We start from the raw sequence: 24,889 nt of genomic DNA, 5'->3' as shown, positions 1-24,889 counted from the left end.
CAAGGCTTCATCCAACCTGGCCTTGAACACTGCCAAGGATGGAGCATTCACAACCTCCCTGGGCAACCCATTCCAGTGCCTCACCACCCTAACAGTAAAGAACGTCTTCCTTATATCCAATCTAAACCTCCCCGTCTAAGTTATAACCCATTACCCCTTGTCCTGTCACCACTGTCCCTAATATCTGCATCGGATGAAGTACTGTGGACTACACTAGATGGTTAATCCGAGGTTAGCTGTAATGAAAAATTTCTGACTCTGGGTATCGATTTGCTAAGGGACGGTTGTGCTGCCTTGTAGGCACAATCAGCATTACAGCATTGTATTATAATCTTTCCCTAGAGAGCTGATTGGACTATACGCATAGAAAGAAGGTATTAGTACTGCCTTCCTTTCCTCTTATTTGCAAATAGTATCACTTGAAGGAAAATTGCAGTTTTCCTCTAGAAAGCTCTTAGAGGCTATATAATCTCACGTTAATGCCTTTTCACAAGATATGATGTTCCTTAGGTGGAATATAATAAAAATCTATGATGACACATCAATCTGCAAAGATGGACAGGCTAGCAAGATTCATAACAGAAATCAGATTCAGTTCACAGATGCAGCAGGAATATAGCCTCAGCACCGTTGCAAGTGAAATACGTATGGAGTGAATACAGAAAACCTGGAGTACTGAAAGTATTGCATTACCTCCAAATTACTGGTGTTAAAATCTATAGGTGGACAAACTTCAGCTTCTAGGCTCCTAAAAAGAAAACTTTAACATGACACTAAATTTTTTAATCAATAGTGATATCCACACTCCGAGAAATGGAGTAAAAAAGTGAATGTGATGTGTTTTATATAACGGACTTGTTTTACATCCTGAGCTCCAGAACAGAAGAGCAGAAGACACTAACCCACTTCAGATCCACCCACAGCAGTGCCACCAGGAGCCCCCAGTGATATGGCTGGGGCAGAAGGCAGTGACTGCAGATGCATAATAATAGCGGTAGTGTAGAGGCTCTTTGCTCTTGATAGCTGGTAGTAATCATGCTCCATGAACCAGAAATGCACTTGAAAGTTTTTTTTACTATAATTTAAAACCTTAAATAATGTAGGGACTGTCTCAGTTGCATAAGGTCAACTGATATTGATGGAAAAGGAGAAGATGACTGTGACAGAAGCAATCCAAAGAGGATGGGCACAAAGCCTTGTCCATTAATAGCTCATGACTCAGCAGTCCTCTCTGCCTCAATGACTGCACTTGGATAGCAGGGACAGGACCTCCAGCCTCCCTCAGTACAACTGATGGTAAAACTCATTAACAGTAGTGTAACATTCTCTGTCCTTTGCACAACGTACATGATACAGAGGGACAAGTTGAGTTTCCTGCCTGAGCTCAGGTAACTGGTTTACTAAATATTATTCAATGGACCTGCTTTCCTGGATGCTCTTTTGACTTTAGAAACAGAAAAAGAACATGCAGGTGTCTCATCATCTGAACATACAGTCTCTGAGTATGTTGAGCTAGATTAAGGCTTTCCAAAGATTGGAAATCAGTTTTCCTGCTGGTGATGCACACGGCCTGCTAAAGATGCCTCAGTCACAGAGCATCTCTCAATAGCTGTGCTTCTTGTACTTGCAGAAGTGGAAACTGCTGAGGCAGCTGCTAACTCAAGAGTGGTGATACCAAAGGAAAATTTATTTGGAAGACCTGCATTATAGGAAACAAAATAGTTTTTTTCTCCCATCATTTTCTTGTCTGTGCTCCTTCACAGTACTGTACACCTGTGGATGTTTTGTATGTAGTGGAACTGGCAGGTCTATTCCTGAGCATAAGCACAGGCTTAGTGTGGTTTAACTTCAATTACTAATATAGTGGACAATTAAAAAAAAAGATTGCTGAAGTCTGAACTGTTCTGACTTTCAAAGATAAACAACAAAAGAAAGAACAATCTGATTAATATGCTGCCTTGATTTTTTTTTCATTGCATTCCAGGTCTTTCGTTTCCCATTTTGAACATAAAGATGATGAAGGGATTGAAGCACCTCTCATATGACAAAAGGCTGAGAGAGCTGGGACTGCTCAGCTTGGAAAAAGAAGACTCATGGGAATCTTATTCATGCATATAAATGCCTCATGGGTAGGAATGAAGAGAGAGACAGATTCTTCTCAGTGGTGCCCAGAGACAAGACAAAAAACAACAGGCAAAAACTAAAAACCATTACACTTCATCTGAACAAGAAAACACTGTTGTACTGTGAAGCAAACACACTGCCTTAGAGGTAGCAGTCTCCATGCTTGAAGATATTCAAAACCTGACTGGATATGGTTCAGAGCAATCTGCTTCACCTGACTGTGCTTGAGCAGGGGGAGTTGTATTGGGTGGTCTCAAGAGTTCCCTTCCAATTTCAACCATTCTGCATGACTCTGTGCAAAACAGGAAAAATGACTAGTGTGCTTTATGATTCGACACAAGCCTAATAACTCAATTCAAATATGCATTTCTGGTACTCGAAAGGTTACCATTATTCTTTTACAAGATGCAGAATATCTCATCAACATTCTGAGGAAGGATGCAGATTAATAGTGAAAACCACCATGCACGGAAATGTCTGGCCATTTGCTTGCCACACATTTCACTGCTACTTGCACTCAGGCAGCTACTGCTTTTGTCTTCAAGAGCAACAAAACTCTATATATGCTGCTGAAGTAGTTTCTGTTCTTTATCAATCTTGCTTCCTTTTTCTTGCCTAAAAACCTAACATAGAAGTGTAGAAAAAATAAGCCCTTCTTTTCTATGTATACTGGATATGCCAGTGTCAGAATTGGAGCATTTTGTTCTCATCTCTGCATATGAATTTAACTCCAGTAATCTGCAGGTTTTAAAATCCAAGCTAATACTAGTAGTTACAACTGCAGTTTACTCATACTGGAATGTTAAATAGCAGTATAATATTTTTAACAGCATAATTCTTCTTTCCCCTCACAAGAACCAGACATTTGATAAATAATTCATTTCATGGGTATCCTAATGATATTATTTCTGGAGACAAAGGTCCAACTTCACTGTAGAAATAAAAGCTTGTTAGAAAAAAAGAAATATACAATCTTGTCTGGCAAGAAAGAATATATATCTTGTCGTGGCAGCTTTTCCGGGATCTCCAGTCACAGACTCAAGTTCAATATGATAAAAGTAGAGTTCAGTTTTCCTTTCCTTTCTGTTTCACTTCCTACTCTTTATGAAAATGCTGCTGTCCTGTCTATTAATTAAAACACCAAGCCCTTTTTCAAACCTCCCTCTGTTCTTCTTTTACATACTAACAACTGTTTCACCTCCCTTCATTCCTTTTGGAAACAGCTCTTGACTATTTTCTGCTGCCATTTCTCACTCTGCCTCTTGCAGCTTTCCTGTTTGGATGTCTCCATTTTGCAGCTCTTGGTGTTCTTTATTTTAATTGCAATACTGGGTTCCTGTCACCCTGCATTACAGATATGTTCCAGAGACTTTGGCAATATAGTGACAAATGGGTCCTGATTCATTGTAGGAAGCCAAAAGAAAATAATCACAGCCCATATTCACTCAGTAATAGGCTTAAAGAATAAAGACAAGTTTGCTTGGCTTTGTCTTCACCTACTGAGTGAGATGTTAGTAAATTCCTGCATGCTATGGTGGGGTTTCAGCCAACGGCTGGCTTGCATCTTCCAGAAGAGGGAAGTTTTGCTTTTCTTTCCATAACACTTCCCTGGCCACACAGTCTCCCTACACATTCTCTTGCACTTCCCCAAAACCCCTTTGAACTAAGCGTACCAAACAGATTTTTCCTTTTTTTCCTAATTTATAGTTTTCTGTCAGGTCAGTGCACTGAATGAAGGATTTAGTAAAAACCAAAGCTCAAGCAGGACATCTCACGGGAATTTGTTGAGACCACAGAAGTGCAGCTGAAGAATCTCCTCTTTTTTATGACAGTACGATATGAGATCAGCTCCCCCCTTCTTATGAAATGGCAGCATGAGACTACTTGCAACAGCTAACACTGTACCTAAGAATACGAAATTGCAGCTTTGGGCTTGCAATCTGCAACTGTTTAACCCACCCCTGAACACAGGGAGAAAGAGGCACAAGAATCTATAAACATTTATTATCTCACAGCTCCTTATCACTTAATTACCAGATACTGTGCTAATCCTTCCAAATCCATTTCCATTATATATAGAAAAGCTTCATCTAAATGTATGCAATCTATACTTTTCATCATAGAGTTCCATCAAACGGCATATTTTTTAAGATTATTTCATTTAGAAAGAAAGATAAAGCACAGTGATAATCCCATCAGCTAACAATGCATTCCAGACATACCTGTGATCATACTTGATATGATCAACGGCAAAATGATAAGCTTGAGCATTCTCATCAGCACTTCCCCAGGAAAGGAAAAGTAGGATTTACCCAGGTTAGACATTTTGCCATATTCCCGTACCAGCATGCCAACTCCAATACCTAAAAGGCACAAAAAGATGTGGAACAAATCAGCAGTAATTTATAGTAGACACATGGGGGAAAAGGAGGAAAAATAGGAGAGAACATTTAAAAAAAAAAGTAAATAAAGAGCAACAGACACATTTTTACAACAATAATGAAACTTATATAGCAAATTAGAGATGTTGCCTTTTCTGTTCTATATATTAGTGATAGGCACGGTAATAACACATATAATTCTGAACTTGGAGGATGTCTGTAAGTATATTTTTGGAAAAACCTTGATAATGCCCTTTGATTATTGGTCAAGTCCAGCAGTGACTTTTGACCTGGTTTCATTAGCTCTAGAAGACGCACAACTGGAATTAAAAAAAAAAAAATAAATAAAAATCAATACAATATATAAACACTATCAAACATTTTAAAAAGTGATACAATATAAATATTTTAGATAATTTGTACTGGTGAAAATACATCTACACAGCAGCAATGCTTTCACTATTTGCTTCTCTATATAATTAGAAAGTGTGTGACTACAATCACTAAATTAATTTAATAATTTCCAGGAACTTGATCAACAAAAATGCACTCAGCATACTCACACTTGATTGTGATTATGATTGTGATCAATCTACAAAATACCAAACTGTAAGTTTAATCGCTGATTGAACCACAGCACAAGGCATTCTCATACTTCCTCTTACCTTTGCATTAAATGAATTATCAGACAGTTTCAGCTTCTAAGACAAACCACAAACAAGATTTCTACTAAAGGAAAATAAATCATAGGCCAAAAGACAAACTTCTTCAGTATGGCAGGCAATACCTTTATTTTCCATTTCAACATGATTTTCAAATGAAAATCACTGGTATAGGAAATGTGATCATCAGTGTTCAGAAAGCATTATGACTGTTGTTTCACATACAAACTTTGCAATGCTTCAGTCCTGCCTGAACTGAATACCAAGAGATAAAATTTCAAACTGGATTGAGTGAGACATGGCAAAGCAGAACCCTTTGTTACTCACTGAGTGCTTAAAGATCTTACTCATACTAACAGCCTTACTGAAGCTAATAGAATTATTTACACCCTTTGTTATTTTAGTGGCATCAGTGGTGTGTATTTTACAGCAGAATTGTTACAACAGAACAAAAAGGTGATACTAGTCTACCTTTACCAGGCTCCATGGTTCATGTAAACTTGTGGGGTCCCATGAAAGCTGCTAGTGCCCAAGCCAAATGCCCATCTTCCTCCAGTTTTAATTTTTTATGCTGTACAAGACATTTGAGTTAGATGTTACTCAAGAAGCTGGTGTAAAGTTAGACTAAACAGGCTTACAGGGTACGTTCCTCATTCTACATGATTAAAGTTGTGGAAGCAGACATTACCAGCAAGTTCAAAGATTTAGGCAAATCCACAGACAGCTGGTTTGTATCATTGGTACTGAAGGGATCCCATATCCGACTACCTACTGAACAAGAAACTCATTCTCTTCTAGAAAGCAAGGATTTTTGAAAAAATCAGAGAAAGTTTTGGTCATCTAGTTCCAACCCCCTGCCATGGGTAGAGACACCTTCTACTAGACCAGGTTGCTCCAAGCCCTGCCTTACCTGGCCTTCAACACTGCAGGGATGAAGCATCCACAAGTCCTCTGTGCAACCTGCTCCAGTGTCTCACCACCCTCATAGTAATCCTTCCTAAAGATTCATCATGCCTGTGGTTCACAGGCTATCTGGATGTTAGTTTGATGCAGAAACGTAAACTACTAGTTAACCTTCACAGAACTTGCCTCTGAGAGCACAAAAAGATGACCATTTTTTCTGTGTTCTATCTCCATTTGTAAAAACAGGCTGAAAGAAAATAGAGGCAGATTATAAACTCCTACTATGTGCTTCCTGTTAATAAAGAGATTGAAAATGAGTAAGTTAACCTTTCAGGCAAATAGGCTGCTCTAAGAATCTATGACAATTTCTGATTTAAGTGTCATCTGTGCCAGTGAATTTGGACAGTTTAAATTTCTTGCAGCAATCTTGAATCTTAATAGCCTTGATGATATTTGCGATATTATGTAAACACGGTTGATTAGTGACTGATAAAACACAATGACATCTGTTTCTAATCTAGTGGCTGAATTAGATCTGTTCAAAACAATTAGTCTGGACTTCAAGATAAGTTAAGTCCAAGCAAGATAAAACTCTGTTTATAAAATGGTTACATGTATTGAAGTAAGTTGCTACGGCTTTGATCCTGAAAACACCATTGTAAATAGCTGAATCTAAGCATACAGATAATCTCCATGCCTTCAGATTATTCACTTTATAGTACAGGCATATACTTACGTTGCATCAAGACTAGACTGCATTAAAAGATGTGTAATGCCACTTCACTTTGAGCAGGTGTGACTAGTAACCATGTGCCTTTCATTCCAGGTGGCGATTGTCATGTTTGACCAGTTTGATCACGGAACAGGATTACTAGCAGGCAGAAGAATTCACCCTCATTTTCATTCTTCAGAGTTTTCCACTTCTCTAGATTTCACTACAAAAACTTCTCAAGTGCTCCCAAGATTTTAGCAGAGTTTCCTTACACTAATTACATATTTGTATTTGGGGTTTGTGAGATTTTTTTGTTGGAGCTTTTTTTTTTTTTTGTTGGGTTGTGCTGTTTTGTCTTTTTAAGGATATTATTTATCTAGTGGCAGCAACTGAGGAAAGAGTTCCTTGTTCCAACAATCTTTTGAAATTACATTATTGCTCTCACTACCTTGTTCATGCAATTCCTTTACCAGTCAAAGCACTTATATCCATATTAGTTGTGCAGTATGCCAAAGAACCCATACTAATAATTGTGTAGTATGCCAAAATACAGTAAAATGCAGCCACTTTTTAATTTGAGCTAGCACAGAATCATAGAATCGTTAGGGTTGGAAAGGACCTTAAGATCATCTAGTTCCAACCCCCCTGCCATGGGCAGGGACACCTTACGCTAAATTGTATCACCCAAGGCCTCATCCAGCCTGGCCTTGAACACTGCCAGGGATGAAGCATCTAGCATATCTGCTTGAACCTAGCATGGAAATGTAAGAAATTGTATTTTATAACAGTAATAAGAGAAGGTTAGCAAGTCAGTAGAACAAATTTGCAAATGTACTGGAAATGGACATCATAGACAGAATTTTCTGATCCTCATGTCAATAACCAAGTTCAACTGGTATTTTCTTTCTGGGAATTATAATACCCAGAAAGAAGTGTGGCCCAGCACACATTTCAGTGGTCATCAGTGTTTTTAATATCACATGGATTACACCAGCCCTAAGTAAGTATATAGATGGAAGTCTTACAAAACATTAATTTCTCTACATGAATGCTACTCATACTTCACAATTTCTGAAACTAATTCTTACATGTACTCCTAATTACAAAAACCCTGCAGCAGGCAAAACCTCTACTATAGGGACTTTTCCTTTCTTTTAATTTCTCTTTTTCATCATTTATGGAATAATTAATTTCTACCTTTTTTTTTTCTTTTTTTTTTTTTTTTTTAAACAGAGCAAAACATGACTTTTCCTGCTTGCCCTTTTCCTCTTTTTCTCAGTTTCAACCCCTCTACCTTTCTTCTTTTCCATGCTAAGTTGTTTTTCTTTCTTTTCCATCCCTTCTCCTTGGTTTTCCTTCTTGCCCGCATGGCTAAATTAGGTTATGAATTTCACCACAAAAGCAATCCACTACTTACAGCTCAATAGCATGTACTAATTAAAGTCTGCAATACTGAGCAGAAGAGAAGAATGAAAGTGGAAAAACTGGTACAACCCCATGACTTTAATTTTCTGAGGCAAATATGTCATTGCAACTGTGGAAACTACAACACATGCTGTATAGCATAGTGTCTACATTTCCTCTCCTAGCAGCCACTGACATAGAAATCAAAATGTGCAGTCTGGGTCCCTGGGATTGCAGTATGTGAAGAGGCCACAATTCTTTTGTCTAAACCTGTATGAATCACTCAGTTCCTTGGCATTGCTCTCCCAGGTAGCACATAGCCTTTCTATAAGCTGGTAACAGACAGAAATCCTCCAAAGAAAGGCTGTAAATGCAGACTAAGATAATTGAGGGGTGAGGATGAGAATAAAAACAAAGAAGAAGAAAACTACTGGAAATGAGAACACCAAGAGAAATATGTTGGCTATCTTTTATCTGGGACTATCTTTTAGGTAGTCCCAAGAGTCCCAGCATAAAAAGCCACAGGGAATACATTTTTTGTTGCGTTATCCAGGGAGAGGGGAGAAGGAAGTAGAATCATAGAGTCAGCTAGGTTGGAAAAGACCTTTAAGATCACCAAATTCAACCTTTACCCCAGCACTGCCAAGACCACCACTAAACCATGTCACTGAGGGCTTCATGCACATGGTTTTTATTTCCAGGGACGGTGCCTCTACCACTTCCCTGGGCAGCCTGTTCCAGTGCTTGACAACCCCCTCTGTGAAGAAATCTTTCCTATTATCCAATCTAAACCTCCCCTGGTGCAGCTTGACGCCATTACCTCTTGTCCTATCACTTGTTACCTGGGAGAAGAGACCAACCCCCACCTCACTACAACTTCCTTTCAGATAGTTATAGAGAGCAATAAGGTCCCCCCTGAGCCTTCTCTTCTCCAGACTAAACAACCCCAGTTCCCTCAGCCACTCCTCATCAGCCTTGTGCTCCAGACCCTCCACCAGCTTTGCCTTTCTCTGCACCCGCACCAGCACCTCAATATCTTTCTTGTAGTGAGGGGACCAGAACTGAACACAGGATTTGAGGTGCAGCCTCACGAGTGCCGAGTACAGCGGGATGATCACTGCCCTGGCCCTGCTGGCCACACTATTGCTGATACAGGCCAGGATGCCATTCGCCTTCTTGGCTGCCTGGGCACAAGCTGGATCATGCTCAGCTCCATCAACCAGCTCCCCCAGGTCTTTTTCCACTGAGCAGCTTTCCAGCCTTTCCCTCATCAACCAAGTGGGTCACCTTATCATAGGAGATCAGGCTGGTCAAGCAGGACCTGCCCTTCATGACCCCATGCTGACTGTGCCTTATCTCTCCCTTTTCCCACATGTACTTTATGATTTCACTCAGGATCATCTGCTCCATGACCTTCCTTGGCACTGAGCTCAGGCTGACAGGCCTGTAGTTCCCAGGGTCATCCTTCCTGCCCTTTTTGTAGAGAGCTGTCATGTTGTTCAGCCTCCAACCCTCTGGGACCTCCCCACTATACCAGGACTGCTGAGGGATGATGGAGAATGGCTTAGCAAGCTCCTCTGACAGCTTCTTCAGCACTCTTTGTGGAACCCATCTGCCCCTATAGACTTGTATATGCTTAAGTGGAGTAGAAGGTCACTAACCATTTCTTTCTGAATTATGGGGACCTCAATCAGTTCCCCGTCTGCCATCCAGCTCAGAGAACTGAATACCCTGAGGATGTCTGGTGTGACTATTAAAGACTGAGGCAAAGGCAGCATTAAGTACCTCAGCCTTTTCCTCATCCTCAGTCACTAGGTTTCCCTCAGTGTCCAGTAGAAGATGGAGGTTCTCCTTGGCCCTCCTTTTGTTGCTAATATATTTGTAAAAGTACTTACTATCTTTTATGGCAGTGGCCAGATTTAGTTCCATCTGTGCCTTTACCTTTCTAACTTTCTCTCTACATAACTTAACAACATCCTTGTACTTTTCATAGGGTGACACTCCCTTCTTCCACAGCTGATAAATTCTCTCATTTCTCCTGAGTTCCAGCAGTATCCCCCTGTTCAGCCACATTGGTTTCTTCCCCGCCAGTTTGACTGTCAGCCCATGGGGACTGCCTGCTTCTGTGCCTTAAAGATTTCATTCTTGAAGACTGTCTGGCCTTCCCTTTGTCCTTCAGTAATATTTCTCAGCAAATTCTGCCAACCAGCATCCTAAACAGGCCAAAGTCAGCCCTCCGGAAGTCTAAGGTGGAGGTTTTGCTGACCTTCTTCCAGACTTCTCCAAGGATTGAGAATTCAGTCATTTAGTGATGGGTTTGCCCAAGATGGCCTCCAACCATCTATCACATCACCCACCAGTCCTTCTCTGTGATCAGCAATCTAGCCAGGCATCTCCCCTAGTTGGCTCACTAACCAGCTGTGTTAAGAAGGTAGCTTCCACACCTCCAAGAACCTCGTGGAATGTTTCTTCTCTGCTGTGTTGTGCTTCCAGCAGAGATCTGGTAGACTGAAGTCCCCTGTGAGAACAAGGGCAAAGGATCCTGAAACTTGTCCCAGTTGTTTGCAAAGCACTTCACCTGTAGCTTCATCCTGACTAGGTGGTCTGTAACAGACTCCTACCAGGATACCACCTTGGTTGGCCTCCCCCCGATCTTCACCCACAAACATTCAGCCTTCTCACTCACAACACTGAGTTCCAGGCAGTTGATGTACTTCCTGACATACAACACAACCCCACCACCTCTTTTTCCTTGCTCCTGAAGGGCCTGTCTCCATCCACTGCAGCACTCCAATCATATGAATCATTCCACCACGTTTCTGTGATGGTGACTGTGTCATCATTTTCCTACTGCACAATGACTTACAGCTTCTCCTGTTTCCTGACCATGCTGCAGGCATTGGCATAAATGCATCTAAGTTGCCCTGTGGATCTGGATTCCTACAGTGGCATGCTACCCCTTGGCTCACATCTAGTGAACCTAGTGTTATTCCCTCTGAACGTAGTTATCCCTCTGAACCAGGAGTCCTGCTAGCTCCTGGGCTACAATCCTTTCCCCGCTTTGGGACAGGCATACCCCATCTGCCACAGCAGGCCTGGTGCCGTACAGACTGACCAATGGTCAAAACCCCAAAATTCTGATGCTGACACTAGTCCTGGAGCCAGGAATTAATTAGTGAGATTTTGCTTATATTACCATTGTCATTGACTGTGATTGACAGGAGGGATGAGAACACTGCTTGGGCTAAAGTACTACAGGGGGATAGTACCAGGAATTCTCTGCACTGCATATAGCACTGTATCCATCACATCTGTCAAGCCTTGGGCTTTCCAGGATCTAAGAGATGATGGCTGTGTTTACACAGAACCAGTCTGGCCTGTTGTATGGGGATGCAGTGATTGGTGGCTCTTAACTGCATGATCTTTACAGCAGATGACACACAGGACTGAAAAGGCTACCAAACATAGGTCACTGACTTGATCTGAAATACAACACAAAATATTAAATATGAACGTGTCAAATTACAGCATGGGCAGGCCACATTTTTGCAATCTGTGATACAGTCCGAGTCCTCTAGTAATATTTTATAAACTTCACTTTGTTTCTGCTCTTTCTAAAGCTTGTGCAATATCACTGGCCATCTCTTAACTACAAAGCAATACACAGTGGCAACTACAAAACACTAAAATAGAGGGTGTAGAAAAAATTACGGCTTGTAATAACACTCAAACTTATTATTTCAGCTTATTAATTCAGCTCTTTTTTGCATTATTTTTGATATTTCTAATGTTATGCATTTTATTCTTTCACAGCCTACTTGACAATATTCCTTTCAATAAAAATACTTACGTTAACTGAAAAAAAAAAAACAGGATTCTGGCAAGTCGGGTCAAGGACAATAGAAAGGGCTTCTTCAAATACATAGCGAATAAAACTAACACAAGAAGCAGTATAGGCCCACTGCTGAATGAGGTAGGTGCCCTGGAGACAGAGGATATAAGCAGAGGTGTTGAATGCCTTCTTTGCCTCTGTCTTTACTCCTGCAGACTCTCCCCGGGGGACCCAGATTCCTATAGCCCCGGAAGGAGTCAGGATAAAGGCGGAGTTTGCTTTGGTGGATGAGGATTGGGTTAGGGATCAGTTAAGTAATCTGGACATCTACAAATCGATGGGTCCGGATGGAATACACCTGCAGGTGCTGAGGGAGCTGGCGGAGGTCATTGCTGGGCCACTCTCCATCATCTTTGGTAAGTTGTGGGAAACAGGAGAGGTGCCTGAGGATTGCAGGATGGCAAATGTCACGCCGGTCTGTAAGAAGGGCAAGAAGGAGGACCCGGGTAATTATAGACCGGTCAGCCTTACCTCCATCCCTGGAAAGGTGATGGAACAACTTATTCTTGACACCATCTCTAGACATATCAAGGATGAGGGGGTCACTAAGAGCAGCCAACATGGCTTTACCAAGGGGAAGCCATGTTTGACCAACCTTATAGCCTTCTATGAGCAAGTAACTAGGTGGATGGATGATGGTAGAGCGGAACATGTGGTTTTTCTTCATTTCAGTAAGGCATTTGATACTGTCTCCCACAGCATCCTCATAGATAAGCTAAGGAAGTGTGGGCTTGATGATCAGGTAGTGACGTGGATCAAGAACTGGTTGGAAGGAAGAAGGCAGAGAGTTGTGGTTAATGGGGTAGAATCTAGCTGGAGGTCTGTGACTAGTGGAGTCCCTCAAGGGTCGGTGCTGGGACCAGTGCTGTTTAATATTTTCACCAACGACCTGGATGAGGGAACTGAATGTACCCTCAGCAAGTTTGCTGATGATACTAAACTGGGAGGAGTGGCTGACACACCAGAGGGCTGTGGTGCCATTCAGCGAGACCTGGACAGGCTGGAGAGTTGGGCAGAGAGGAAATTGATGAAATTCAGCAAGGGTAGGTGTAGAGTCTTGCATCTGGGGAAGAACAACCCCATGTACCAGTACAGGTTGGGGGCTGACCTGCTGGACAGTAGTGAAGGGGAAAGGGACCTGGGGGTCCTGGTGGATAGGAGGATGACCATGAGCCAGCAATGTGCCCTTGTGGCCAAGAAGGCCAATGGCATCCAAGGGTGCATTAGAAAGGGTGTGGTTAGTAGGTCAAGAGAGGTTCTCCTCCCCCTCTACTCTGCCTTGGTGAGGCCGCATCTGGAATATTGTGTCCAGTTCTGGGCCCCACAGTTCAAGAAGGACAGGGAATTGCTTGAAAGAGTCCAGTGCAGAGCCACAAAGATGATTAAGGGAATGGAACATCTCCCTTATGAGGAGAGGGAGTTGGGACTCTTTAGCTTGGAGGAGACTGAGGGGTGACCTCATCAATGTTTACAAATATGTAAAGGGTGAGTGTCAGGATGATGGAGCTAGGTTTTTTTCAGTGATGTCCAGTGATAGAACAAGGGGTAATGGGTGTAAACTGGAGCATAGGAGGTTCCATGTGAACATCAGGAAAAATTTCTTTACTGTGAGAGTGACAGATCACTGGAACAGGTTGCCCAGGGGGGTTGTGGAGTCTGCTACGCTGGAGATATTCAAGGCCCGCCTGGACAAGTTCCTGTGTGATGTACTCTAGGTTACCCTGCTCTTGCAGGAGGGTTGGACTAGATGATCTTTCGAGGTCCCTTCCAACCCTTAGGATTCTGTGATTCTTAGAAAACTGCAGACAACTACTGAGGTAGGATTTAAAGTCTCTAGGGTATAAACTGCATGGTAACTGATCTTAACTCTATGGATGATGGTTTTGCACAGACTATCTTGCTTACAAATATATGTGAAGGAAAGTTCTCTCAGAAACCTTCCAGAAGAACGTTCCCAAGACAGATCTTATCTTGGCCTCCTGAAAAAAAATTAGTAAGAATGTATTAGAAGAAGGTATGCTAATTCCTCTGTGGTAGTGAGACCCCCTGTGTCCTCTCTCTGATCAACCTGTTGAGGGTGCAGAGGTTGTAAATTCCTACACGTAATGACACGCTGTCATCTGACTGCACTGTGAGGGAAGTTCGGGTGTACAGTGACTTCAGGAATGAAGATGGAGCACTGGCCCGAGGGGGAAAAACTAGCTTCTCCAGTGTAGGGTACTCCCCTTACCCACAGAAGCTGTAAAGACTGCTGCAACCCACAAAGCCACATAACTCCAGCTACTTTCTGTGCTGCAGGAGCCTGCAGTAGGGTTGATAACACAAAGCAGACTGCAGCAGTCACTGATACCACAGAGCAGCCTCTCTGCAATGCAGCCCTTCACAGGATCCACCCTTAGTCAAACCAAGGGCAGTTAATTTATTCAGCCAGGAAAAGGGAAATTGTGGCCGCTCTCCTGTGATTGCAAGTGACCACAGTTCTGCTGATTGCTGAACCAGTCTTCCCCCAGAACAGCAATATGCAGATGGCTAAGCAGTTTGATAATTTAGCAGCATCTCCTATTGGACTCCTAGTTTCCTCTAATTTATCTAAATATGCTGTAGATGAATTTTATGTGTACACATCATCCAAATATTTTCAGATGTAATGTCCATGTGAGAAAGCCAAAAGTATACAGTTGAAGGAAAGAAAAAAACTTTATGACCGTGCTTCATTTGTGCACATATCTTAGTACATTAGTGAGAACTGACGTACAGAATCTACCTATAGGAACAGTCCATTAATATACAGAAAAAATACAAAGAGGTGGTGTGAAGAATTAATTCTTTGGTTAGTCCTTAACTCTGCTAAGATAAATTAATTTGTAGCAGAGATGCATTCTGCATCTTTCACAGCTTTTCCACAAACTCAGTGACTTGTTAGAATTTGTGAAGTTAAGCACAGCACTAACAACCTTAACATAATAAACACCATCTATTAGCAGGATTATCTCATAAATTAAGCAATATGAGAAAAACTACAGCTCTTCCCCAGCAGTAACACAACCTACAGTTCCTCATGAATTTGGAACCTACTGGTTCAGTGTGGGAATACTGTGTGAAACTCATTAAGACTCTATAAAAAGTGGACTCAAACAGGAATACACACAAAGGACTGTAGAGTGATTAAAAGAATGAGAAGCCTACTTTCTGAAAGGAGATTGGTTTGTCCAACAGGGATGAGTGAGCTAGAAATACAGAAAACAGCTGAACTGCAGAGAAAGCAATATTTTAACAAATGGGTGCATACTGAACCTGAACACATTTAGACTGGAAATTGTAAGGCTTTCAACAATCAGCCTGATGAATACAGCTTCCTATAAGGAAGGACCAAGAAGTATACCCAGCTTTAATGTAAAACATGGTATGTTACAAAAATTAATCGAAAATGGTGTAATCTGAAGCAGCAGTAGACTAGATGTGATAACCCATGAGATATCTTTCTATCTCATAATCCTGTATTTTACAGTAAAATTGAAATGTAATATGACAATAGTAATCTGCACTGCTTTTGCACTTCTAAAACCACTACCATTATCCGTCACCCTACCCATCTGTAACTTGGACACCTTAACCTCTCTCCTCTACAGTCAAACAGATACATACAGATCTTGTTGCTTACATGTCTCCAAATCCACTCAATTTCATAAAATAGAGCTTTCATTTGAACCCTTTTTGTAACTCATTTCAGATACTGTCTTGTCCCCAGTTCTAGTATCTAACATCTTGCTTACATGGACACACATATTACACCACCAATGGTACCATTTCAATACTACCCACAAAATTAGAGCTTCTTTCCCTTTCTTTTAAAAGCCCACTGATGATCTGTTATCTTTCCACAACATTTGCTTGCTATTCCAAAGCTATATGAGCACCTTTGTATATCCTGTATAGCCCACCCAAAGATATTAGCTGAACAGAGCACATTAGGAAAAACACACCTTCCTTTAAGACCTCTGAAGCACATGAGAAACTAAATGGAGGACAATGGTGTTAGAAAAGTGAAAGGCCAGTAATTAGGAATACCTGCCAGATTCTGATCCTTGTTACAGCTTCTGTTTTAAACTGTGAAAAGAATAGAGGACAGTAAATAAATCATTCTGTTCTAGCTATTCCTTTGCTGGAAGGGCAGTGGAATGATTCTGACTGTAACAAATTGAGATAAGCAGACAGAAAGGCAATTTAGTGGAATCTAGAGAGAGAGAGATAGTGACATGCAGAAATATTACTATGAAACTAATAAAGACATCAAAGCCATGGGAAATCAGAGATATTATGTAGAAAATTAGTTCAGATTAAACAAAACCAGGTTGTCTTGCTGTTCCAAAACCATGAAAAGATCAAGAACTGGATGTTTTGCAATAAATCGTGAAATATTTATGTTACATATAATCTATATAAATGGTTATCACATGCCAATTTAATCATTTGGCATGCTTTTGGGTTGTCATGGAATATACAATACATGGAACAATGGCAGACAGAAAAATAAATCTGGAACACTAAGTCCAGTGTAGCCCTAATTTTCAACATGATGTATGATACAGACATGATCTCGCAGCATGACTTACTGTTGTGGGACTATGAGTAAAAATGCCTTCCACAAATCCTATGATGCTATGAGGCTTTTGTTTAAAAAATAAAATAAAATAAAATAAAAAAGGTATATTTGCAAACAGTGCAGCTGTTGTTTATGAGTAGTCTCAGCCTGAACATTTTATATTTCTTGAGGTATATAATAAGATAGGGTATTTATGCTTTCTTAAGATATAGACAGAAAATAATAAATATGTTTCTAATTACATTGTATTTTCCCGTGAATAATATTGGAAAACTGGAAACAGTAAATGTTTTTCTGCTATTGGTACTGGTATTATTGTTTCAAATACAAAGAAATATCTATTGACTTTGGTAGGTCTAGGACTTTGTAGAGCCCACTCCTTCCAAAGCTCTCTTAATTTAAAAGTTAACTCTAGTAACAATTCCACTTCATTCGCATAAAGTGAAAGCCAGGCTTTATCTTAAAACAAGACACAAAATACATGGACAATAGGAAAACAATTTACACGTCAGAAGAACATATAAAAGTTGGGTTTTCTTTGCTCCAAAACATCTCAAGAGCAAAAGAGGCACCATGCTTAACTTCAGTCTTTGGTTTCTTTTGTTGGCTCAAAGCATTTCTGAACCTCAGTAGTGTGCAAATCTCTCAGATTAAGGAGTTAGCCATTATGCATTTTACTTCAGTCTTTAAAATTAAATTCAGTCATTTTTTTCAGAATTGCTGGGTTTCACACATTTCTGAACAGATCATGTCCTGTATCAAAGTGTATGCAGTGTGACATAGAAGAACAACCAGATTAGCACCACAACAGCCTAATGAGGCATAAAAATTCACAAGTATCATCTATGGTGCTCTAAATCACACCAGGGAAAAAACAGAGTCTTCTGTTTAATTTCCATGCTACCACAGCTGATTCATGTCTGGTCTTCACTTGTTATGAATTCCAAATTAATAAAATGTTATGCTTCAGATTTCAAGAAAGTAATCAGATATTTACTTTGTAACTACACTTGTGAGAAACTGACAGGGTAGTAATTCCTTTGCTTGAGTATATTTGCTTTAATTTTTTCTTGCTGTGAAGAAAAGGGCTCTGTTTTCCCTACTGTATTTCAAGAGGCAATTAATCTGCTTCATTGTTCGAAACCTTCACACTGTACTGTGCAAGCAAAGAGAAATGGTACTGAAGACAGCCTAAATTAAGCTAATGGGCCACTGTTTGGTAAAAGTATGAGGAGCTGGGAATGAAAAAAGTGACGCTGTACTCGGTATCCAGGATAGGCTTTTTATTTTCAAACTACACTTGTCAGAGACAGAAACAACTTACTGGAAGAATCTGACACACTTCATGGGTTTATCTGGTAGGCTACATTTGAAAAGAAACTTCTCACCCTCAGGAGTATGGTGACCTCCCTGGATACAGGCTGGCCTTCTGTGTGCTGAGAGGTCATTAATAGAGTGCATGATAGACTACTAACTATTCTGCTGTTGTCTTCACCCTGTGAGAAGTTCATTCTTGTAAGAATGCACTGGTGGGCTTACAGTAATGCTAGCATGTGCCAGCACTGCTCTTACATGCATGAATTTTAAAGAAATCAGTGCTTTTAAAAGCAGCTGTCAAATCCCCCATATCTGACTGCAGAGGGAGCTTAGCATTTCATTTAGCAGGTGTGAATACACCTGGTAAATTTATTATTTTTTTTTTTAACACAGACCCATGAACAAAAAATATTCTTGTAGGGAGGTATTACTACTTAATTCTATAACACCAAATAATAATTTAGTTAAAATTAAACAATAAAGTTTTGGTATGTGGGCTCCTGGGATGATACCATAAAGCAAAAACCAGAAGCTCCAGTGACTGCTGCTGTCATCAAATCCTGGCAAACAGCTAAAGCCACATCACTCCAAGTTTCAGTGATGCTGGTGTTACAGATAGGAACTACTCATATAAATCTCGCTCTGAAATGCAGGAGAAAAAGGACGTTTTATGCCAGACTCAACCTTCCAGCAAAGGAACTGCACACACAAGGTGTCTGATTCTGCACGGCCTACACGCACTTGACTTCAGAGGCGCAAATCCCAGGCACTCGGGCACGCTAGAGGCGTTCACCACCCCTCCCGCGATTGGTCACCTCGTCGCTTCCTCCCACCGCCGCTTTCCGACCACACAGCACCCGCCCGCCCTCCGGCAGCCCCGCAGGCACCACGGACAGCTCCTCCTGCCCGCCCCTCCCCTCCCCTTCGCACGCCGTGCGTCACGAGCGCCGGGACACGCGTGTGCGAACGGCAGAGCAACTGCCGTTAGCGCGGATAAACGCGAGCGGCGGAGGGATGCGGAAACGGCACCCGGTGACAGGTGGTATGCCAACCTCAGCGCTGCACTCCTCACGTCTGCCGCGTGAACACTTGAACAATTCCAGAGCCTGCACGTGTGCTGTTGGAAAAACACTTCAGTCATAGGCAGGCTCACAGCTATCTGAAGCTCTGAATTAATGTAGGAAGTGATGGAGAGACACCCAATTAAGCGACAAAAGGGGAAAAAAAAAAAAAAAAAGTACCTGTAAACACATAACCTGGAAATTGACACAAGCCGAATCCCTCAGAATCAGATTCCTGAGCAACGGAGCTATGACAAAATGATACTGGTCTAACAGGTTTGAAAAATGTAAGTAGTCAAAAAAACCTGTAACCTACTTGTGTATACTCTGCAAGTCTGTAAAAAGATCTGTGCTTTAGTACAGAGCACTGCTGCACCTCAATGCCCGAGACCACATGTACTCAAACCACTTACACTGTAATTTTCACTGTGAGAAAAAAGGTGTCCTGCTGCAGAACTGTTCAGGACTACAAGCTAGTAGGCTATACCCCCCAGACCAAAAAATGAGCAAGTATTTACGCATCATCAGCCTTCTACCTCCATGACTGGTTTGGTTGCGTTGCAGCAATGACCTCTTGGAGATGAAGTGGTGATAAAAAAAGGATGGTCTTTGAAAATCCTATGAAGTGTGACTTAAACTCTCCCTTCACAACTGTCCTCTGGAAACCTGTTTCAGAGTGAGTAAATTTCAGGGATATTTCTGGTTTATTTTGACTTGATTGTGCTAATTAGAAGCAATATAACTTCCTTTATAAAGGCTGAAGAAGCACTTGAAGCAAGTTGACTTTTAAACTGATTTTGTTAGACCAGCTGCTTTGGGCTCAGTAAGGCCAATGGAGCAAAAAAATACAAGCTACCCCTCCTTTCACAGGCACCTCTGTGAGGCTGTTACTCCTCTGCCCCTCTGCCTCCCAGAAAAGGGCAGTGGGACAGGGGAGGCACAGAGGAGCCTGAATCTCACCTCTGAGGAACTGGTCAACACAGATGACCCACCGCATGCCCTAAGAACTAATGAACAATGAACTCACTTCCCAGGGCCAATATTCAGGCGCAGCCATCATGTAAATTATATAAACCGCAAGCCTCAGAATTAGCCCTGAATCTGAAATTCAGTCTGTTTTAGACTCCAAATCTGAGTCCACAGATCTTTCCACATCAATTTGGTGGTCTGAAACAGAATCTCTACTAAGGTAAGAAAAACAGCCTCCTGAGTTACAGGTTTTGGTTTTCTCTTTTCATGGCTATCAGAGTGTTCACCAAAATGATGTGACATTCTTACAATATTTTGTGCACAGATTCTAAATACACACCCACACCCCCACCCCCACCTGCTATAAATTCCAATGTTTTCTGAAAATGTAAATGACAGGTGATTGATTGAATGCTTCAAATGTAACAGAAAATAATTACTCTTCAAGGAAAAAGTGTTTGGAATTTTTAAGGGTTTCTATATGTTTCTGTCTCCTCTTGTCAGAGGGGCACACAACAAGTAATTAGGAATACTTTTCAGCTCAGTAACAATTCTAGCAAAGATAAGCCTATTGCACTAGAATGCTGAACACACCTCTGATAGCAATGAGCAAAAATCATGATTCCATATGACAATGCTGGAATATCAGGCACTCTGCAGCACAGCAGGACAACTTTCATGGTACATTTACACCGCCTGCTGCATTTGGTATTTCCACTCCTATGTCTAAACTTATTTTCTGCTTTCAAAATTCATAAGTGATGATGAATGCTAAATTGTTCCTCCACATTAAGTAGTTTAATAAAGCTCAGAGCAATTTCCCAATGTATTTTAAAAATAATAACTATGTCAGTTTAATTATGAGAAGTTTGTGGACTCCAGGTATATTACAAACTTTCCTCAAGCTGCAATAAAAAGATAGTACACAATTCCACCAACCCATCCTTACAAGGGTTTCACTGTTCTCCTTGTATAACTTACTTCAGCTCCATGCAATTCTGACAACGCAGCAGATACACAGCTTCTTGCAAAATGTAATTTGGTTCAAAGCTCAAGGAATTTTTATGAAGACTCTCTCTGCCAAACTACAGAGCTCCCCTGAGTTCTGGACTGTTAATTACAGCATAGGAGGTAGAGAACTCCACTAACACAGGAGGTAATTTGGTGCCTGTCACTCTCACTGTGAAGTCCCATTAGGGGACTTCTCACATTAGGGGATTAGGGTTAAATTGTCTCCCCAGTTTCCACATTGCCAGGCTCTGTAGCTGTCTAGGAAATCTCATTTCAGAATGATCAGCTTCTAGGATCACATCACACACTTCATTTCTACCTACATTCACTTAAGATAATGAAAATGGAGTATTTTTTAACCACTTCTGTAATCAGCACACAAGCATGCCAACAACTGAGTGAGCCCTCAGCAAGTTTTCCGATGACACCAAGCTGTGTGGTTCAGTTGATACGCTGCAGGGAAGGAATGCCATCCAGAGGGACCTCGACACGCTTGTGAGGTGGGCTGATGCCAGCCTTATGAAGTTTAACCATGCCAAGTGCAAGGTACTACACCTGGGTCAGAGCAATCCCAGGCACAGCTACAGGTTGGGCAGAGAAGAGATTCAGAGCAGCCCTGCGGAGGACTTGGGGGTGTTGGTCGATGAGAAAATGAACATGAGCCAGCTTCAGTGTGCACTCACAGCCCAGAAAGCCAACTGTATCCTGGGCTGCATCAAAAGGAGCTTGACTAGCAGGTCGAAGGAGGTGATCCTGCCCCTCTACTCTGCTCTTGTGAGACCTCACTTGGAGTATTGTGTACAGTTCTGGTGTCCTCAGCATAAGAAGGACATGGAACTGTTGGAACAAGTCCAGAGGAGGGCCACAAGGATGATCAGGGGACTGGAGCACCTCCCATATGAAGACAGGCTGAGAAAGTTGGGGCTGTTCAGCCTGGAGAAGAGAAGGCTGCATGGAGACCTCATAGCAGCCTTCCAGTATCTGAAAGGGCCCTACAAGGATGCTGGAGAAGGACTCTTCACTAGGGACTCTAGTGATAGGACAAGGTATAATGGGTTAAAACTTAAACAGAGGAAGTTTAGATTGGATATAAGGAAGAAGTTCTTTACTGTGAGGGTGGTGAGGCACTGGATTGGGTTGCCCAGGGAGGCTGTGAATGCTCCATCCCTGGCAGTGCTCAAGGCCAGGTTGGACAAAGCCTTGGGTGGCATGGTTTAGTGGGAGGTGTCCCTGCCTATGGCAGGGGGCTGGAACTAGATGATCTTAAGGTCCTTTCCAACCCTAACTATTCTATGATTCTAACTCACAGAATTGTACCTGACAGGAGTACCTGAAAAAACAGTCGTACACACACAGAAACAGACACACACTCCTGCGCTTGTATAGCCAGATTTTCAAAGCAAGCCCTTAGCACTTGGTATATGAACTCACGAACAACATTCCACTGACTAGAAGTGAAAAGAACTGAGATGTTTCAAATACTGAATGGGTGGAGGAAAACACATGTGTGTAGTAAGTACAGCTCTAATTACAGCTTATAAATAGCTGGTTGGAATTCCAAAGGAATAATCCTCTCCTGAACAAACGGGCACAAAAATATATTTGTTCCAGTCAAAGTTCCTATCAGCAAGAAAAGTCATCTGAAAGAGACCCACCAAACAGCAACTGCTCTCACTGAAATACTTAAATCAGTGCCTCTCTAGAGGAGCAATAATGCAAAGGAAGCAATCCTTGCTTAGCATCAAAGTAATCACCAAGACAAAATGAAAAGGACGTGTGAAAACCACCAAAATTATGTCCTGTGGAAAAGTCTCCACAGCCAAGTCATTTCACAGCTTCTTTTGGCCCCTTTGCGCACCTGTTCCTATAAAGATGGCGTTCAACTCATTGCTTCTCCAGAAAATTGTCAAGCACAGGACATATCCTATGTTTACATCATCCCTGAAAACCCCACTGAAAGCTGGGTGGCATTGCAGAACTCTTCCAGCCGTATTGCTTGCTTAGGCCATCAGAAGTACCCAACGCCATCACAAAACCCTCCTGCCCAGCAGCCTCTACGTCGGCACGGCTCCAACCTGCAGACCAGCCGAAGCCCGCCTCTCTGCCCGCGGCCCGCCCCGACTCGGCAAGCTGCGCTCCCGCGACACAGCCTGCCATGGGGCAGCACCTACGCACCAAAGACTCGCAGTCAACCGGTGCGCTTGCAGGTTTTTCGCAACACGGTTTTGCCCTGCTAGTCACCAGACCTTTGTCACACAGGCCAGAGGGGCGCATGTGGGGGGCAGGCGCGGCCCAGAGGAGACTGGGAATCTCGGCATCCCCCTGCCGACCCTACTGGGGGGCGCCGGGGACAGCTGCGTTTACACACGTGAAACTCCGCTCAGAGCGGCTGCCACAGCACCGCGCCACTGCGGACCTCTTCCCCGTGGCCACGGCTGTGCGACGCCCCGGCGCACGTCAGCCGGCCTGCGCGCCAAGATAGCAGGGCAGCCGGTCCCCCTGGCCCGCCGTTAAGCGCTGACAGGCTTCCATGGCACCAGCAGCGGGAGGGATCGGGCGGGGTGTGCCCTTGCACTGTCCGGCCTGGTCCGCGGCCGGGGAGCGCCCCTCTCTGGCGTTGCGGGCCCCTGTCTGGCGCCGCGCCGGCCCTGCGACGGGAACGGCCATGAGGTGCCAAGCAAGGCCGGGCGGGGGGCGGCGGCGCAGCACTGCTTCCCTGCCGCCCGCCTTGCCGCCCTCACTCACCCATTATCACGGCGGCCACCGTGCTGAGCAGCAGCCAGTTCTTCTTCAGGAATGCCGGGCAGCTGCATCCCTTCCTGTCCGTCTTCGCCATAGCGGGGGGCAGCGGCTCTGGAGAGCTCCACGGCTTGCGCAGTCGAGTCAGGTTGAACCGAACCGAGCCGAGTTGAGGCGAGGGGAGGCGAACGGATGCGAGCCGAGCTGCCTGCTCGGGTGTGTGCTCTCCGCGCTGCTGCGCGCTTTCTAAGGGAAGGCGGAGACGTTGCATCTCACCTGGCAACGGGAGAGCTCGGCCCGCGCCCGCCTTCCAGCCGCACAACCCCCGCCTCCCTGTCCGCCCAGCCCCGCGAGGCGCGGCTGCAGGTGCCTCTCGTTGGTGGGCTTTCACCCCGTGGGCTCGCGCTGCCGGGGCGCAGGGCAGGGAGGAGAAGTCCAGGCGCCGCTGCCCGGAGCGCTTCACCTCTCCCAGCCCAGCATCCCCGGGCAGAGTGTAAGAGGCCCGTGCTTCCAGGCAGAGAAGTTGGTCCGGGATGTTGGTGGCAGCTGAAAAGCCACCAGCAGTTGCGCTGGGCATAGGCTCTGGCTAAATATTAAGGGGAAATTTTCTGCCCTGTACTGCTGGTGAGAAAATTTCGGGTAGAGAGTACAGCAGTGGCTTGTAGGATTTCCCACTGCGTTTAAATACAGAAATTGTGAAGAAGCATTTATTTCTCAGTGCAAGTCCTTGACAACGGTCTTCTTCCCCCTCCCCCCACACAAGCATGATTAAGAGTGTATGTAACAGTGGGACCCAATTCCTTAAGGGATTTCTGCTTAATAAGCTTGCTGATTATGATTTTCAAACTTTGAGATCAATTGGTAAATGCAAGGGAAAAAAAAAAAAAAAGACTGCTCTTGTCTTGCTGAATGACACGATGACATGAAGGAGAGTGCAGAATTAAAGTTTAATTTACCTCATTTAATTGCACTTGACATTTCCCATCCCAAAACATACACTAGTGTGGTTTGCATGGTTTCCATCTGTGATGACCAGGTAGCTAAGGCATGGGGTAGATCAGCAAAAACTGCAATTGAAACCACATCATGTTTGCTCTTCACGTGGATCTGG

General features: G+C 43.0%; 1 protein-coding gene across 2 annotated transcripts in view; it reads right to left on the bottom strand.

The window, feature by feature from the left end:
• Positions 1 to 23,954, bottom strand: part of SLC1A1 (solute carrier family 1 member 1) — a 52,031-nt gene extending 28,077 nt beyond the window's left edge. For both annotated transcript variants that reach the window (XM_057398336.1, XM_057398337.1), the window contains exons 1-2: positions 23,785 to 23,954; positions 4,347 to 4,487 (exon numbers count right to left, since the gene is read on the bottom strand). In XM_057398336.1, coding sequence (XP_057254319.1) covers positions 4,347 to 4,487; positions 23,785 to 23,875 — 232 coding nt within the window. In that variant the 5' untranslated portion in view covers positions 23,876 to 23,954. The remainder of the gene's footprint in view (positions 1 to 4,346; positions 4,488 to 23,784) is intronic.
• Between the last annotated feature and the right edge of the window lie 935 nt (positions 23,955 to 24,889).

The sequence above is a fragment of the Pezoporus wallicus genome, unplaced genomic scaffold, assembly GCF_028554395.1.
Source record: "Pezoporus wallicus isolate ANWC-B61680 ecotype Strahan unplaced genomic scaffold, APGP_CSIRO_Pwel_v1 contig_7962, whole genome shotgun sequence".
NCBI classification, from domain to species: Eukaryota; Metazoa; Chordata; class Aves; order Psittaciformes; family Psittacidae; genus Pezoporus; species Pezoporus wallicus.
Note: the sequence above shows the minus strand (reverse complement) of the source record. Positions and strands in the feature narration are given on the sequence as shown.